We start from the raw sequence: 14,749 nt of genomic DNA on the forward strand, positions 1-14,749 counted from the left end.
GACTGGAAGAAAAGATTGGCCAAACATGTTTCTGATAATGGACTTCAATGCAAAATTTATAAAGAAAGCTTACAACTTGATACCAAGAAGAACAAGCCAATTTTTAAAATCGGCCAAAGATTTGAATGAACACTTCTCCAGAGAATATATGTAAATGTGTAAATAAAATAATATAAAGTGGTAAATAAAGACACAAAAATGTCCAACTCATGTGTAGACAATGGGGAGAATCAGAAATGAATCCAAAAATGATTTTTTGTAGTCACCAAAATACTTTTAAATAAGGTTTTAAAAAAAAAATTTTTTTATTGATTTTTTTTTGGGGGGGGAGATTTTGTTTATTTCACAGAGAGCACAAGCAGGGGGAGGGGCAGGCTGAGGGAGAATCAGACCTACTGCTGAGCAGGAAGTCTGACCCAGGGCTCCATCCCAGAACCCTGGGATCATGACCTGAGCCCAAGGCAGACACCTAACCGACTGAGCCACCCAGGCGACCTAATAAGGGATTTTTAAAAACAAACGTTTTTATGAAAAAGCAGAAGCTCAAAATAGAGAATGGGTAACCATTGATTTGGGTGACAAGTTGCCAAATTTCCAGCATTTACCTTGTGGCAACAGCCCAACATGGAAGCTCAAGAGCAAAGAATACAGATCCCAGAATGTCACAGAAATGTAATTTTAGAGTTTGCAAAATTTCAGAGAGGACGCTACATGGACTCTTCTCTGGCTAATAATTTATAGCTCCCGGTTCATCGCTTGGAAGAGAATAAAGTCTGCTCTTTGTTGAAGGAGCAGAAGAATCGGGAGCGGCCCCTGGTTTGGAAGAGATGACAGGCGCTGTGTTCTCCAAAGCAAGCAAATGTCTTTTCAAGAAGAAATTGGCATTTGGATCCTGCTGCTGCTGCAGGAGACCTCCATCTGCAGAATAAGAATAGCGCAGCAGAATGCCGTCCCTGCTGCTCGGCTCTAGCACGTTTGTATTGTATCAATCACAGATCCATCGAGAATTCACTTGCTTTCATTCTTTTGCAAAATTGCTGCGATACCCTGAGGTTGAAGTGGATGGACAGACACATCCGGCATGGGGTGCCTGGGTCTGGGCTAAGTGCCAGCAGAACACCTGGGGGCTTGTTCGGAAACGTGTCACTCAGGTGCAGGGACCGTACAAAACAGTTCGTCGAGTCTCTTACCCAGGTTTCTGTCTGAAAATACACATTCCCAGTGAGGGAAGGTCCTGGGCTGTGTACCCACCTGGGTCCTACTTAAGAAGCTTCTAGGGATTAGCATGATGCAGAAAGGGCAGGAGGTTCCGACCTTGGCTCCCTTGTGTACTTACCCTCTCCAAGCCTCAGTTCCCCTATCTGTAAAATCAGAGTGGTACAAGTTGACAGTTCTTCTCGGGAACCCGCGGGCCAGATGTGTTGTAGAATTCAGAAATTTTCAGATTGCAGAAAAGTAATGCTGTCCTGATAGCCAGCATCACCTAATGCCCTGGGAGGGTGCAGGGCTGGACACCATGGTAAAAACAGGTTAGTATTTCTGGAGAGAAATGTATGAATATTCACTGTATGCGGGATAAATAAAGACGATGATACGATCCTGTTAGTTAAGGTCAGGTTTTGCTGCCAAGTGTGCTTGCTGTAAATCTATATAAAGATTTTTGGTTTTTAAGGTTTATAGATTTCAAAACTGCAGGTGAGGGCATGTGGAACTGTTATTATATTCAAGGCCACTGCTAGGCTATAGGGCTTTTCTGTGGGAAGAACAAGATAAGCATTTTACCATGGAAACCACCAGCTTTTGTGTAAATTTGGACAGTATCCTTTCTGGGCGATCACAGCCCCTATGCCCATAACTTGGCAAGTACAGTAGGAGTACTACATCGTTTCCTTCACGGTAAATGTCAGTTGTCGGCCCATCCTTAACTAGGCTTCTTTGTGCAGTGCACAACCCGTACAACCAGACACTGTACCACCAGTGGCCCTGATCATACCCACATCTCAGGGTTGCTGGAGGAATAAGTAGTAATGTAGGATATCCTCCTCCCCCACAGATACAGCTCTACTTCGGACTCTCTCTCAGGCTCTAGATAAATGCTTTTCAGGTGTGACCGAGCATGTGCCTCACCTGGCTCCTCAAAATGCAGGAGAGCTGTGTGTAATACTGTGTTTCTAGCAAACTTGCAAGTCACATGCTGCTGGTTCACAAGCCACACTTTGAGTAGTAAAGTTCCAGACCCATTTAGCCATCGTCCCCTGGATGTCCCACATGAACTTAATTAAGCATGTCCCATACGGAAGTTATGGCCTTTCCAGAAACCTGTTTCTGCTCCTGCTTATCTGACCCCCATTCACGGACCCAGTCTCCAGATACTGTCCCCCAAGTTGGCGATGTGCCAGTCCTCCCTGCTTCCTCAGGTCCTCTTCCTCATCCACACAGTGATCAGTTGCTAAAAGCCACAGATTCTACCTCCTTGGTATTTCTACCATTCATTTTTGAGCTGGACAATTCTTTATAGTGGAGATCTGTCCACAGGGGGCAGACACACCCCTGGTGGAGAACCACCGCTCCAATCTCTTGCCTTCTCTCCGTTTCTCCAGCTACTGACTTGGATCACTTCTTTCCCAGGGATAGTCTGGTGTTTCATCTTTGTGTATATTTTAATTATCCTATAACAATCTGTTAACATTTCTGTGTTCTCCACTTGAGTGTGAGGCCGAAGAATTCCCACGCTCTTGGCATCCTTCACAGAGCCTGATATAGGCGATGCTTTACACATATGAGTGAATGAATGAATGAATGATTCAATCCCCTCACAGCTGCAGGTTCCTAGAAGGAGGAAGCTCAGGGCTCCGCTCCCAGGAGGTCTGCCCCAGGATTCAAGTAACACCTGTGTGTATCTAGAGAGAGCCCAATGTACAGAGGGAGCCATGAGGACCAGATGATATCCAAAGTAGATTCTGCCCCCAAGATACTCCCACCTGCCTTTTGGCCTCTCTTTCTCTCTTGTTTTGTCTGGCCTCTCTACACTGCTTAGAAAGGTTGTTCATTCCACTGCTTCTCAACCCAGACTGCATGGGGCTGTGTTGCTACATGAGTAGCTACTCGAAGACACTCTCTTCATCCTGAATGGCTGCCCTTGAACCCTGTTTATAGAGTTTATGTTCGAAACCCAGGTTGGCTTGTTCTGAGCAAACCATGAGAATACCCATGGCTTATGCAATGCATTTTGGAAGACTCAAGGTCTCCTCCGGGGCCCCCGGTTTGAATTTCACTTATGCCATTGGCTTTTAGTTGAAGTCTGACCCTTAGGAATCATTTGTCTAAATTTGCTGATCATCGGTCCAGCTGTAGAAAAGACATATCTTGGTCCCTGCCCTGGTTCCTGGCCAGAGTTCCCGCAACCCTTGTAATTCCGTGAGGAATCAGGGCACACAGAGCATCTGTTGTACTATTTGGTCTTTGACCCTGTTCTTGACACAGAGCTCCCACATCCCTTGGACTTTGCCGGATGGTAGCAGTGTTCTTTGATCTACTGAGGTGATGTCTGGTGGGCTCCTGGATGGGGGCTGGCCACCAGAAAGACCAAGTCATGATTAGAAGCTTGGAATATTCAGCCCCACCCCCATTCTCCAGAGAGGGGAGAGGGGCTAGAATTGGAGTTCTTGGTCCATCATGTCTAGGTGATGAAGCCTCCATAAAGATCCCAGAAGTCTGGGGTTTGGAGCGCTTCCGGGCTGGTGAACACTTGGGGCTGCCGGGAGAGTGGCGTGCCCGGAAAGAGCGTGGAGACTCTGTGGCCCTCCCCATACCTTGCCCTATGTATCTCTTGCATCCCAATGTTCATCTGGACCCTTCAACCTATTCTATTCTAATAACTGATAAGCCATTATTATCAGTTTCCCTGAGTTCTGTGAGCCACTCTAGCAAATGAATCACACCTGAGGAGGGGGGCATGGGAACTTCTGGTTTATAGACAATGGGTCAAAAGCCCAGGTGACATCCGGGCTTGTGCCTGGCATCCAGAGTGTGTGTGTGGGTGTGTAGTCATGTAGGAGTCAGTCCTTCAGCTGTGGGATCTGATGCTGTTTCCAGGTAGAGAGTGTCAGAATTGAATTGAATTGTAGGGAGAATAGAATTGAATTGTTGTGGGGAGAACTGCCTCCGCCCCAAGCTGGTGTCAGGAGGATGGGGTGTGGCTGCAGTGCAGGGGTGGGGAGTGGGGGGATAAAGGGGACACACAGGAGGGGAGCTCGTTTTTCCTATCTCAGCCACACGGGCTGAAACTTAATATTTGTCTAGTTGTCTGCAACTATTTTAGTCTGAACTTGACCCTTTTGTCTTCCAGCTCGTTCTTTGTCTCCGTAGTGTCTTTCAACTGCATTTAATCAGCTTTTGCTACTTGGGCTAGAGTTTGAATCTTTTCCCATCTCTGTCTGCAGGGCCCTCATCCCCCACCCCCTCTGTCTGCCTCCTGTCTTGGTCCACCAGTGAGGCCAATTCCAATGGGCCAAGAATCAACCAACCTGGTCTTGAATTCTGGCTCTGTCACTCACTAGATGAGTGATTTATTTAGCAGATGCTGTTTATTCCAGTCATCTGTTTCCTAATCTGCAAAAAAAGGGTGCAGACATCCACCATGTTGGTTGGTGTGAGGATGAAATGGAAAGCGTTGAACACATTGCCATAAACATTACATGTTAATAAAAGGTAGCCACGTTTATGGCCAACTTCCTTTATGAAATTATGTGTTTTTGGAAAAAAAAAAACATATTAAGATCAAACACTCCCAAGTCACCTAGAGTTGAGTCTCTGCCCATTGTGTAAAGAGGCTCAACGAAGAGCTGTCCCTTCTTGAGACAGAGCTCCTTCTTCCTTCCTTCATTCCTTCTTCGGGCATTTCCCCTTCATCCTGTTGCCACTTTGGTTCTAGGCACAAAATTGTTTCTGGCTGGATCAGTCAGGTAAAGATCCCAGACTGGACGCAGCCATTAAAAAAAAAAAAAAAAAAAAAAAAGTCTTCTCTAGCTGGTGATGGTCCAAACACACATGAACCCCAAGCCTTTGTTAATCTTGCATAATGACACACTCAATTGCTTTTTAAAAACAAAACTGAGGGGCGCCTGAGTAGCTCAGTGGGTTAAAGCCTCTGCCTTTGGCTCAGGTCAGGATCCCAAGGTCCTGGGATCAGAGCCCCACATCGGGCTCTCTGCTCAGTGGGGAGCCTGCCTCCCCCACCTCCCTGCCTGCCTCTCTGCCTACTCGTGATCTCTGTCAAATAAATAAATAAATAAAATATTTTTAAAAAATTAAAAAATAAAAGCGAACACTGCAAATTAAAAAGCAGACTAATACAGAGACTGGTTTTCATTGCAGTCTCTCATATTTCGAATTAATGGGGTTTTGTAGGAGTGTGAAGGCTGCATTTCCCGGGTAGACCATTTGGAAGAGGAATTCCCACCTGGAATCTGAGCTGTTTCTTCCCTGCCTCTGCCTTTACCTTTGTACTTCCTTTTTCCTTATTTCTTTCCTTCTGTCTTCATCTTGTTCTAACGCTGTTCCCTCAGCATCCCTTCTCGAAGCCACTGATACCCCTGCAGTGTCCTCTAAACACTTATCAAGACCTTTGGCACAAAGAGCCACAGAAAAGGATTCCGGTAGATCATTAGAGAATGTCAAAGCTGGAAGCGCTTGGAGGTCACCTCACTTAAGGTTCTAAAACTGTGTTCCCTACAGCCCGAGGGGTCTGCGGAGGTTCACAGGAAATTTACGGGGAAAAGAGGCTTGGGGGTCCTCTATTCAATTGACTATTGACTATTCAGTCACAACATCTCTGCTTCATCTACTGTACATCTGAGTGCTCAGCATACAAAAAAATTCAAGAGGCTTATTTTTCTTTTTAACTGAAAAACCACAGACTTAGCTCAATTCTTACATTTTACCAGTGAGGGAACTGAGGTCCCAACAGGAAGCGATTACCTCCAGAAGACACACCACTCCTTGTTGGATGAAGCAGGGTTAGCAGTCTCAACTGAGATAGATAATTCATAGATTACTGTTTTCCCCATCTCAAAGAGGTTAGGTATGATTGTGAACAGTCCTCAGTCAGCTCCGTGTTGGAATCAGGCTGTTTCCATTCTGACTGTTCTGTCTAGGGTGTGTTGCGGTGGGGGGGGGGAGGATGTTGGTGCTGGGAGAGGATTGTAAGATGGGGAACAGGTTGTTTGTTTCTCATGTCAGTCTTGCTAGAATCTTCCTCATTGCTTCATTTTGGAAACACGAGGCCCAAGATGTCTGATAAACTCTCTGCGGTAAACATAGACCGGACTCGTCCCCCACGTCCTGTAAGTCATCCAGAACCCCAGGGGGCCACAGCCATGGGCCACAGCAGGAAGGTGGGGACTGGCTGTGCAAAGCTCAGAATCACCCTGTGAGAGGGATTCCCCCAGAGGTTTGTGCTCTACCAAGCCCTCGGGGTCCTGCCCCCTCAAACGTCTTCTTGGCCAATGGTTCTTAGTCTTTTTGGATATTTGGACTTTTTGAGAAAATGTTTGAAAAGGCTTTGGGGGCTGCCATGGAATGGCCAATATTGTTCTCATTTTCTGAATCAATGTCTACGATCATAACAGTTATGTGATCACCAGTTACGTCTCAAGGAAAGACACAACTTGAGAAAGGAGAGCTCTTTCCAAGAAAGGACACTTTAGCACTGGCTACTAAGGATCCTGGCCGGTGCTACTGCTGTTCACTGGGAGGTGGATCAGTAGTGACCTCACCTTGGCCCTTCGTTCCTGTAGCTCTTGCCGTGTCGGCCAGAGGGAACCATTGGTGCCATCGGAGATACCCATTAGCTGGCCACTGCTAAAAGGGCATTTCGGTCTTAATCTGAGAATAAACGAACACTAGGCATGTTCTCATTTAGGCTTGCTTCCCAGTGACATTTTCCACTGTCCTAGATGAGACAGGGACAGGCCCTGACCAAGGGATGTCCACTTACTACATTAAAAAGAGGTGCATTTTCCACTGATTTAAGACAGCTGAGCTCCATGGTCCATCTCCCAAGCAGAAGGGACCAGAGCAAGGACAGTGGTGCCACCAGGAATGGGTGGGAGGTGGCCACTGATGGGGACAATTACAAACCCTATCTGACATGGTTGAAAATGGGATACATTTTAAACCTAATCTTCTCATGTGAAATGTTTAGGTAACACATTTCAAGAAATTAGAATAGAGTAAACGACTTGGAGTATGCACAATACAAATAAGCCAATCATTTCTAGCAATAAAGCTAAAAGAATGTCTGTCATGGGAGCAGCTATGGGGTGTCTGAAAAGGAGTGGGTCTGGAATTGGAAAATTGGGGCTCCCAGGGCAGGTCTGCAACTTCTGGAGGGTGGACAGCCGCTCAGAGGCGTGTCGCTTAGTGGCCAAAGTGTGGGGTTCTGAAGGCACCCTGGATACTGGCCCTGTCACCAAAACCATTTAACCTTCCAGAAGACCATTTCCTTATATTTCCCATGGGTGGTGGGACAACATGATCATGGTGGGCCTCCTAGAGTATGACCCAACAGAATTTGTGGGCACAAGAGGAATGAAGAAAGCTCCCATTCATCCACTGAACAGGAAGGGTTCAGAGTGGTGGTGGCCGCATCGCTGTTTCTCCCTCTCCATCCTTTGGCGCCCACGAGCAGGGCCTCCCACATGCTCAGGCCCACAGCCCACCCAACCCGCACAGTCTTTTGTCAATGAGCCATGAACAAACCATACACAGAGAGAAGCTTCTTTTTTTTTTTTTCCTTCAATTTAATTGAAGTTACTTAGAAAAATAATCAGGCTTGAATGGCTTTTCCTGGAGGAAGGTTCATGAACATTTCACGCTTTTGTTGGCAATGTGGAATTCAGCTTTCTTGAACAGTACAGTAGGAGACAGGGAGAGTTTTCTAAAACAAGCCCTCTACTGCATACAAAGATGTAAGAAAAAAAAAATCACACTCCACAAAGATGTTAAGTTATATGCATATATACGATACTGAGCATGCTCATAGGAAAACAGTACGGGCAGCCACTTCTGTACCTGACAAAGAGCAGCAAACCGAAATTCGCCTGCGAACAGCCAAGGGGCAAGTTGGTGATCGTAGGTCCTGTTGCCTGTTCGTAGGGTCTGGTCAGCTGATGAGAAAATGCTGGAAGAAATGCTGGTTGTTGCAAACTGGGGGAGCCATGAGGTCAGTCCTGCTGACATAGGAGGGGGCCTGGGAGGGATTCCGGTCCCCGGGACGGCACAGAACGGGGCAGCTCTGACTGTGTGTGTTGGTGTGTGTGGGGGAGGGGCAGTCTGCGAGGGAGATGGTCTGACACCATTCACCGGGGACAGAGTCCCTTGGGTTCTTGCCAGGTTGGAATAGGGCGTGAATAATCACTACCTCAGCAGTGGTCTAGAGCCCACCAGCTAAGGGGGCTAGGGCCTTGCGTTTTTGTTGTTTTTTCCCTGGGAATTTTCTTCCAGCAGGAATTAGCCCCTTGTGCCCCTACTCCTCTGCTGTCAGGAGGGCGGGACTCATCTGGTAGACAGAGAGGAAGGGAAGTCCCCCCTGAGACACCATAGGTCAACTGACTGCCTTTCTTCCCAGACCAGCTGGGGAGGCAAGGAAGGGGATGGGAAGGTCCAGAGAAGCTGCAGGAATTCAAACCCTGTGGCTAATATTCTAGAATTTTCCAACTGAAGGGATAGGTGAAGCAGGAATGTCCTTGCAAATATTACCCTAACTGTACCTGGTTTTGAAAACAAAGCAGCACCTTTGAAAAGTGGCTTGCAGGTGGGATGCCGGCCTGTACTTTTCTCCAGCGAAGCATGCAATGGAAAGTGTTTTCGAACAGTTTTCTTTAAAAAACAAAACAAAACAAAAAACCAGAAACACAAGCTTTTGCTTCCCAGGCACATTTTTACCCATGGAGTCTTTTCCACCAAGGACACAGAATACTTTCTACATTCTGCCCAACAGTTGATTCAGTTTTTTTTTTTTTTAAGGTTTTTATGCTATTAGAAAATAAAATGTGAACACAAAACACAAGGAGAAAGTCCCTCATTGCAGAACGACACTGATGCCTTGTCCCCTAAAGGACAGTCTTTCTCACTTGAGAGAAGATGGTAGGAAAGGCAGTACTCTGCTCACGGCCCGAGTGAGCTCACCCAACCCAACAAAGATGGTCGTGGGAACACAGAGCTTGGGAAATCTATGGGAAATTCCACTGGATAACCAAAAGCACATGGTGGAATTGAGGAAGCACTGTTCAAGGGCTGGGCTCCCTTTGCGTGCGTTGGGTAACCTAAGGCTTGAGGAGTAGGGGGGACCGTTCTGTGGCCTTATGTCCCCCTCTCCACCCCCCCTTCCTCTGTCCATACCACCCAAGACCATCCCCTGCTCCCTTTGGGAAGGATGGAATCATTGCCCAGGGTAGTATCCAGGATTAAAACCATTGCACTTAAATAAAAGTTTGATTCATCTGATAACGTACCTCTGTTGCTATAAACCAGATAGAGATGGATTGGTACTGTTTTATTGTTTTGTTTTGCTCTGGAAAAATGTCAGGGAAGTTGTTTTATCCTTGACAATCTCAGATATGCTAAATTGACCTAACCGAAGTATATTCTGTGGAACATCTCTGAGATCTGCAAAACAAGAGTATCCTGGTCACATAAGTTCAGGAAATGCTACCAACTCAATGCTTTGGGGGGTTCATAATGCACAGCGTACATCCAAGGCTCTTAAAAGTCCTGCAGAAAGGAAATTGACTTAATTTTCTTTCCCAAGGATATTTGACCTCAAAATGCTTTTCTTTCTTTTTTCCTTTTCTTTTCTTTTTTCTTTCTTTTTTTTGCATCACACTAACTTCACAACTCTTTGACTCTTTGTTCTATGGAGCACATATCAGGAAATGCTGGACGATGATTCATTAGCAGAAGCCTTATTTGTGAGGACAGTGTCCCCTGCCTAGAAACAGGGCCCAGACTCCCAACTCCAGGGACAGCGAGGCCTGTCACTCTATTCAGTAAAACACATGGCACACATCTCTGTCCATGGAGGGCACTGTCACTGTGCCCTTCACAAAGGGGAGAGAGCTTGGAAGAAGGTATACAACATTTTATAAAAAGCTTTGGCCACCCTCTTCAGTGCACACCTCACCCACATTCAATAAAGTCATATTCTCAGCGAGATGTGGCAGCTGTTGCTGGGCTGGCCGTGAGCTTTACAGTTTTAATAGTTTCTGTGAATAAATTATTCATTTTTGTTTGTTTAGAATATTCTCACCCCTTTGCTATATACTGCGTCAAAAACAAAACAAAAAGCAAAACTTACCCACGCCCCATCCCACCCCCCCCATTATTAGAACTATAATTATTATTATATACAGGATCTGCAACCAACTCATTCACTAGTTGTAAGAGGGATGTGGCTCAAACGTCACCCGGGGCATTGAAATGGCTGGAAATGAGAAGCGTGTGCAGATGGTAATTAGCAAGGAACAGGAAGCGGAATGTTTCCGATCTTCCGGAGGAAAGGGGGCACAGATTACAGTCATGGAAGGCTGTCCTTGAGGCTCATGCATGGTGCTCGCCAAGGCGCTGATGGTCTCAGCCTCTGGAGGACTTGGGAGGGGTATGTGCGTGCATGTGTGTGTGTGTATAGGTGGTCTACCTCTGACCTTCATCAGGTGAGAAATGCCAGACCACTCCAGATCCCCAGTGTACGAGGCCTGCCTGCCGTAGCCTCTCACTCTTGGACACAGCAAAGAGGAGAGAACACTTCTATGCTGAGGCGTGGGTGCTAGACTGACAGCACAGGAAGAGGCACTTGGCGAATGAGTCCCTTCCCTCCCCCAAGGCAGACAGGACTAATCAGTCACAGCTCCGCTCCCTGCTGTGCCTGGCGAATCCATTCCGGTGCTTAAAGGCAGACACCACCAATCCATTGGAGTGGGCAACATGATGAGAAACGCTTTTGTCTTCTCTTGTGTTGGGCAACGAGCCTGGATTACTCACCACGTCAAGTGGTCTGTTCTAAGTGTGTGGTTTTCAAAGTTGGGCCAGAGAAAAACGCAAATTTGTCGGGTCACGGACCTTCCGGGGTTGTTCAAAATGGTCCAGACCTCATGTGAAGTCCATGACTATGAGAGGTTTGCTAATGGTTGAGCTGGAAACTGTGTCCACATAAAGCTTCTTGAGGGCTGAGACTATTGGTTTCGTTCAATGCTCTACCCGCAGGGCCTACAATGAGGCCCCACACGTAGTAGTTGCTCAATAAATACTTGCTGACTATAAAGCAACAGCCACTTCACCAGCATAACTGGCACTGCCAGTTAAAAATTTCTGTAGAAAGGCCTACTCTATCAGACTACTAATTCTGGTGAAAAGGGGAAAAGAAAAAATAGCTACAATCAGCTCTTCTCCTTGGGTTAAAAAAAAAATCACTTTTTTTTTCTTAGCGCAAGGGACTCTTGGGTTGCTTGGAATCTGCTTGGAATCGGTCCCTCGCAAAGGTGCCTTTTTCCATTTATTTCTCACCGATTTCTGAGAAGGGTAGCACCGACAGACATCACGATGGTTGTTATCACACAGTGAACCCTATGAGCGCCTAGTGAGGAGAACATTCATGCCCCAGAACGAGCTGTAGCAAGTACAGAACAAAAACACACATTTCTTCTGCAAAGACACTAGAATATTGCTGCCACAGAAAGAAATCTCTACAGAGACCATGTTTAAATAACTATAAATAATATTAATTAGAATTTATGGGATGCACAATTCGTGGAATTCACCAGAGCACAAGGAAACCTCTGAGACAGTGTTGTAAGTATTCACGTCTAAACACGAGGACACCCATCCTTTTCCCCTGCAAAGACAGCCGTCCTTCCCTACTAAGGATTTTAAATAATTCTCACCATGCCGCTCGCAGCATCATCCCCACAGAAATATTACTTTACAAAATAACCCAATATCCATAGAATTTCTTTTGACAAATAAAAAAAATCTTAAATTAAAAAGCACGATTCTCTCTCCCTCTCCCCCACCCCCTTCATTCCAATTTCAGGTAGCTGGGCACTGAGTAATTGAACATTAAAAAATCGAGTTTGTAGACTTCGTACAGCTGCGTCTGGTGCTCGGAGCTGATGTTCTGGAAGAACTCCGTGGTCATCTCATCAGTAGTTCTCGTCGACTTGGCGTAGGTGGGGAACTTCAGGTAGCTGCCCACGCCCGCCAGCCGCAGGACGTAGTTGGAATCCTCCTCCAGCGTCTCGTACTTGCCCACGAGGTCGTAGTGGATGTGGCACGGGTGGCAGAGCGAGTGCACGGTCTGCCAATGCTCGTTGAAGGGCTCCTCGCGCTGCGTGTGCGGGTCGATGAGATAAGCCACGAACTCTTCGAAGCGCACGTCGTCGCCGCGCCGCAGGGCCTCCTGCGTGGCGTTCTTGCGCTGGCGCCGGATGATCTTGGTGCCGTAGCGCTTGTGGAAGGACGTGTTGTACTTCTGCGTGAACTTGTTGCGGTAGGCCGACACCAGGCGCTCGAAGGGCTCGCGCACGAACAGGAACTTCATGTAGCTTTTCAAGCGGTGGTTGATCTCCGGGATGCTGTACTGGTTCAGGGTCTTGAGGTTGGCCGCCACGTGCGCCTCGTTGGCCGGGATCTCCATGGGGTCGCTGTACTTGCCCCGCCCGCTGAGCACCATCATGAGCCGCTTCCAGTTGGTGCACGCCACCTTGGGCACGTAGCAGTAGATGAGCTCGTGGTCCTCGTCCACCACCAGGTGCTTCAGGTCGTTGGGCGTCAGCACCCGCCGCTTGCGGCTCAGGGCGCTGTTGGCGCGACAGGTGTCCGTGACCTGATCGCGCCTCATCTGGTGCAGGACGGCGGTGTTCGAGAGCTCCAGCTGTAGAGGGGACACAAGAGGGACACGAGTTCAGTACCGGAGCGGGAGATGGGAACCTTGGGCCATGTCCACAACCACGACGGCCAGTACAGGGGGGTGGGGACCTGGGATAGATAGCCAATGACCCAGATGGCCCCGTCTTCCTTCCTAACTCTCCACCAGCTGCCTCGCCTCTTTGGGTTCTTTGTTCCACCATGTTTCCTTTGTGGAGCAATAGTCATGGTCAACTCTGTAGCTTAGGCATCACCCTCTACCAGCCTGGCATGTTCCGAGAGCTGCACGTAGGCTGTTTTCCTTCTCTCTGTACAACCACCTTGAAATGAGGCTGATTTAACAGCATCAAGGACCCGCCACCATTTCCAGGCAGCCTTCCAGGCTACGCTGCGAGGCACCGGGGATGCGGTCATAAAAAATACAATGAGGTCACTGCTCTTGCAGAGCTGACAGCCTAGCTGGAGAGAAAGAGGGAACCAAGGCTCAGAGAGGTTAAGTCACTAGCTTGAGATCACACAGTGAGGGAGCAACTGACCCCATATGCAAACCCAGGTCAGTCCTCCTGGCAACCTAGGCTGCCCACTTTGCACTCTACCCTGAGGTCCAGAACTCCCATCTTCTTGACTGAAGCATGGCGAGTCTGGCATTTGATTGATCTACATTAAAGTAGGCGGATCTAATCTCTCTACGAGGCCACGATGGTGAACATCAGTTGCTTTGTGTGTCTTCTGGTGCCTCTGCCTTGATGTTCCTCTGGGAACCCCCTTTCCTCCACTCCCAGTTCCTTTTCCCTCTCAAGCAGCTGTGTGGTGAGAATGGCAGCCTGGAGCTTGGGGACAGGGAAGGCTAGACTGGGAAGGGAGGGTACAAAAAAAGAGGAGAAGAGAGAGGGATGTACGTATTCCCAGTGATGTCACCTCAATACCTAGGTCCATACTTTGCTGAAACCAGACCCCTCAACTCTTAGGCTTTTGTTACAGTAGTTGGTACATCTGCTTTGGCGCATAAAGCAGTGTGAGTCTGGATTTTGGAACTCAAATAAAGGGGACTGGCATTTACTACCCTCGAGCCTTTCTTCTTTGCCATATTCATCCATTGATGTATCCATTCAAACATCTGTCCAGACCTCACAGTGTATAGGGCACTCGGCTCAGCACCCATGGGAGAGAGAACATTTTCCTAAAGGGCTCACAGTCCAGGACGCATCAGACCAGAGAGCTGGCCGTCTCAGAAGGGCCCAAAGGGAAGACATCTGTGCTCCTCTAGATTCTAGGAACAAAAGTGTCTCCTCAAAGGCCATTCACTCCCCTGGGAGCCAGTGCTCCTAGGATAGGAAACAGAACACCACACTGCCCTGGTGTGCTGACAGCCCTAATGTTGTTGGCTTAATGCCATGCCTCTGTCTACCTCCCTGAATGCGCAGTGTGGCTCTTCTTTTATCTTTTTTTGTTTTTTTTAAAGATTTTTATTTATTTATTTGACAGAGATCACAAGTAGGCAGAGAGGCAGGCAGAGAGAGACAGGAAGGGAAACAGACTCCCTGCTGAGCAGAGAGCCTGATGCGGGGCTTGATCCCAGGATCTTGGGATCATGACCTGAGCCGAAGGCAGAGGCTTTAACCCACTGAGCCACCCAGGCACCGTGTGGCTCTTCTTTTAAATATCAGAGAGATTGATATTAATTATGGTTAAGACTATAGAGAAAATGGGGCACCAGCACTAGGGAACAGCCAGTCTGGGGCTGCAGAGGACATGGTGTCTTGGTTGTCTTCCTGCCCCGAGAACACAGACCCCATCCGTGTACTTGTCTTTGACGTCCTCCAGAGTC

At 47.6% G+C, this 14,749-nt stretch overlaps 1 protein-coding gene across 2 annotated transcripts in view; it reads right to left on the reverse strand.

The window, feature by feature from the left end:
- Nucleotides 1-7,783: 7,783 nt before the first annotated feature.
- The window catches only part of CHST11 (carbohydrate sulfotransferase 11), a 256,954-nt gene continuing 249,988 nt past the window's right edge, over nucleotides 7,784-14,749 (reverse strand). For both annotated transcript variants that reach the window (XM_032346537.1, XM_032346536.1), the window contains exon 3: nucleotides 7,784-12,928. In XM_032346537.1, the coding sequence (XP_032202428.1) occupies nucleotides 12,074-12,928 (855 nt within the window). In that variant the 3' untranslated portion in view covers nucleotides 7,784-12,073. The remainder of the gene's footprint in view (nucleotides 12,929-14,749) is intronic.

This window comes from Mustela erminea, chromosome 6 (assembly GCF_009829155.1).
Source record: "Mustela erminea isolate mMusErm1 chromosome 6, mMusErm1.Pri, whole genome shotgun sequence".
NCBI lineage: Eukaryota > Metazoa > Chordata > Mammalia > Carnivora > Mustelidae > Mustela > Mustela erminea.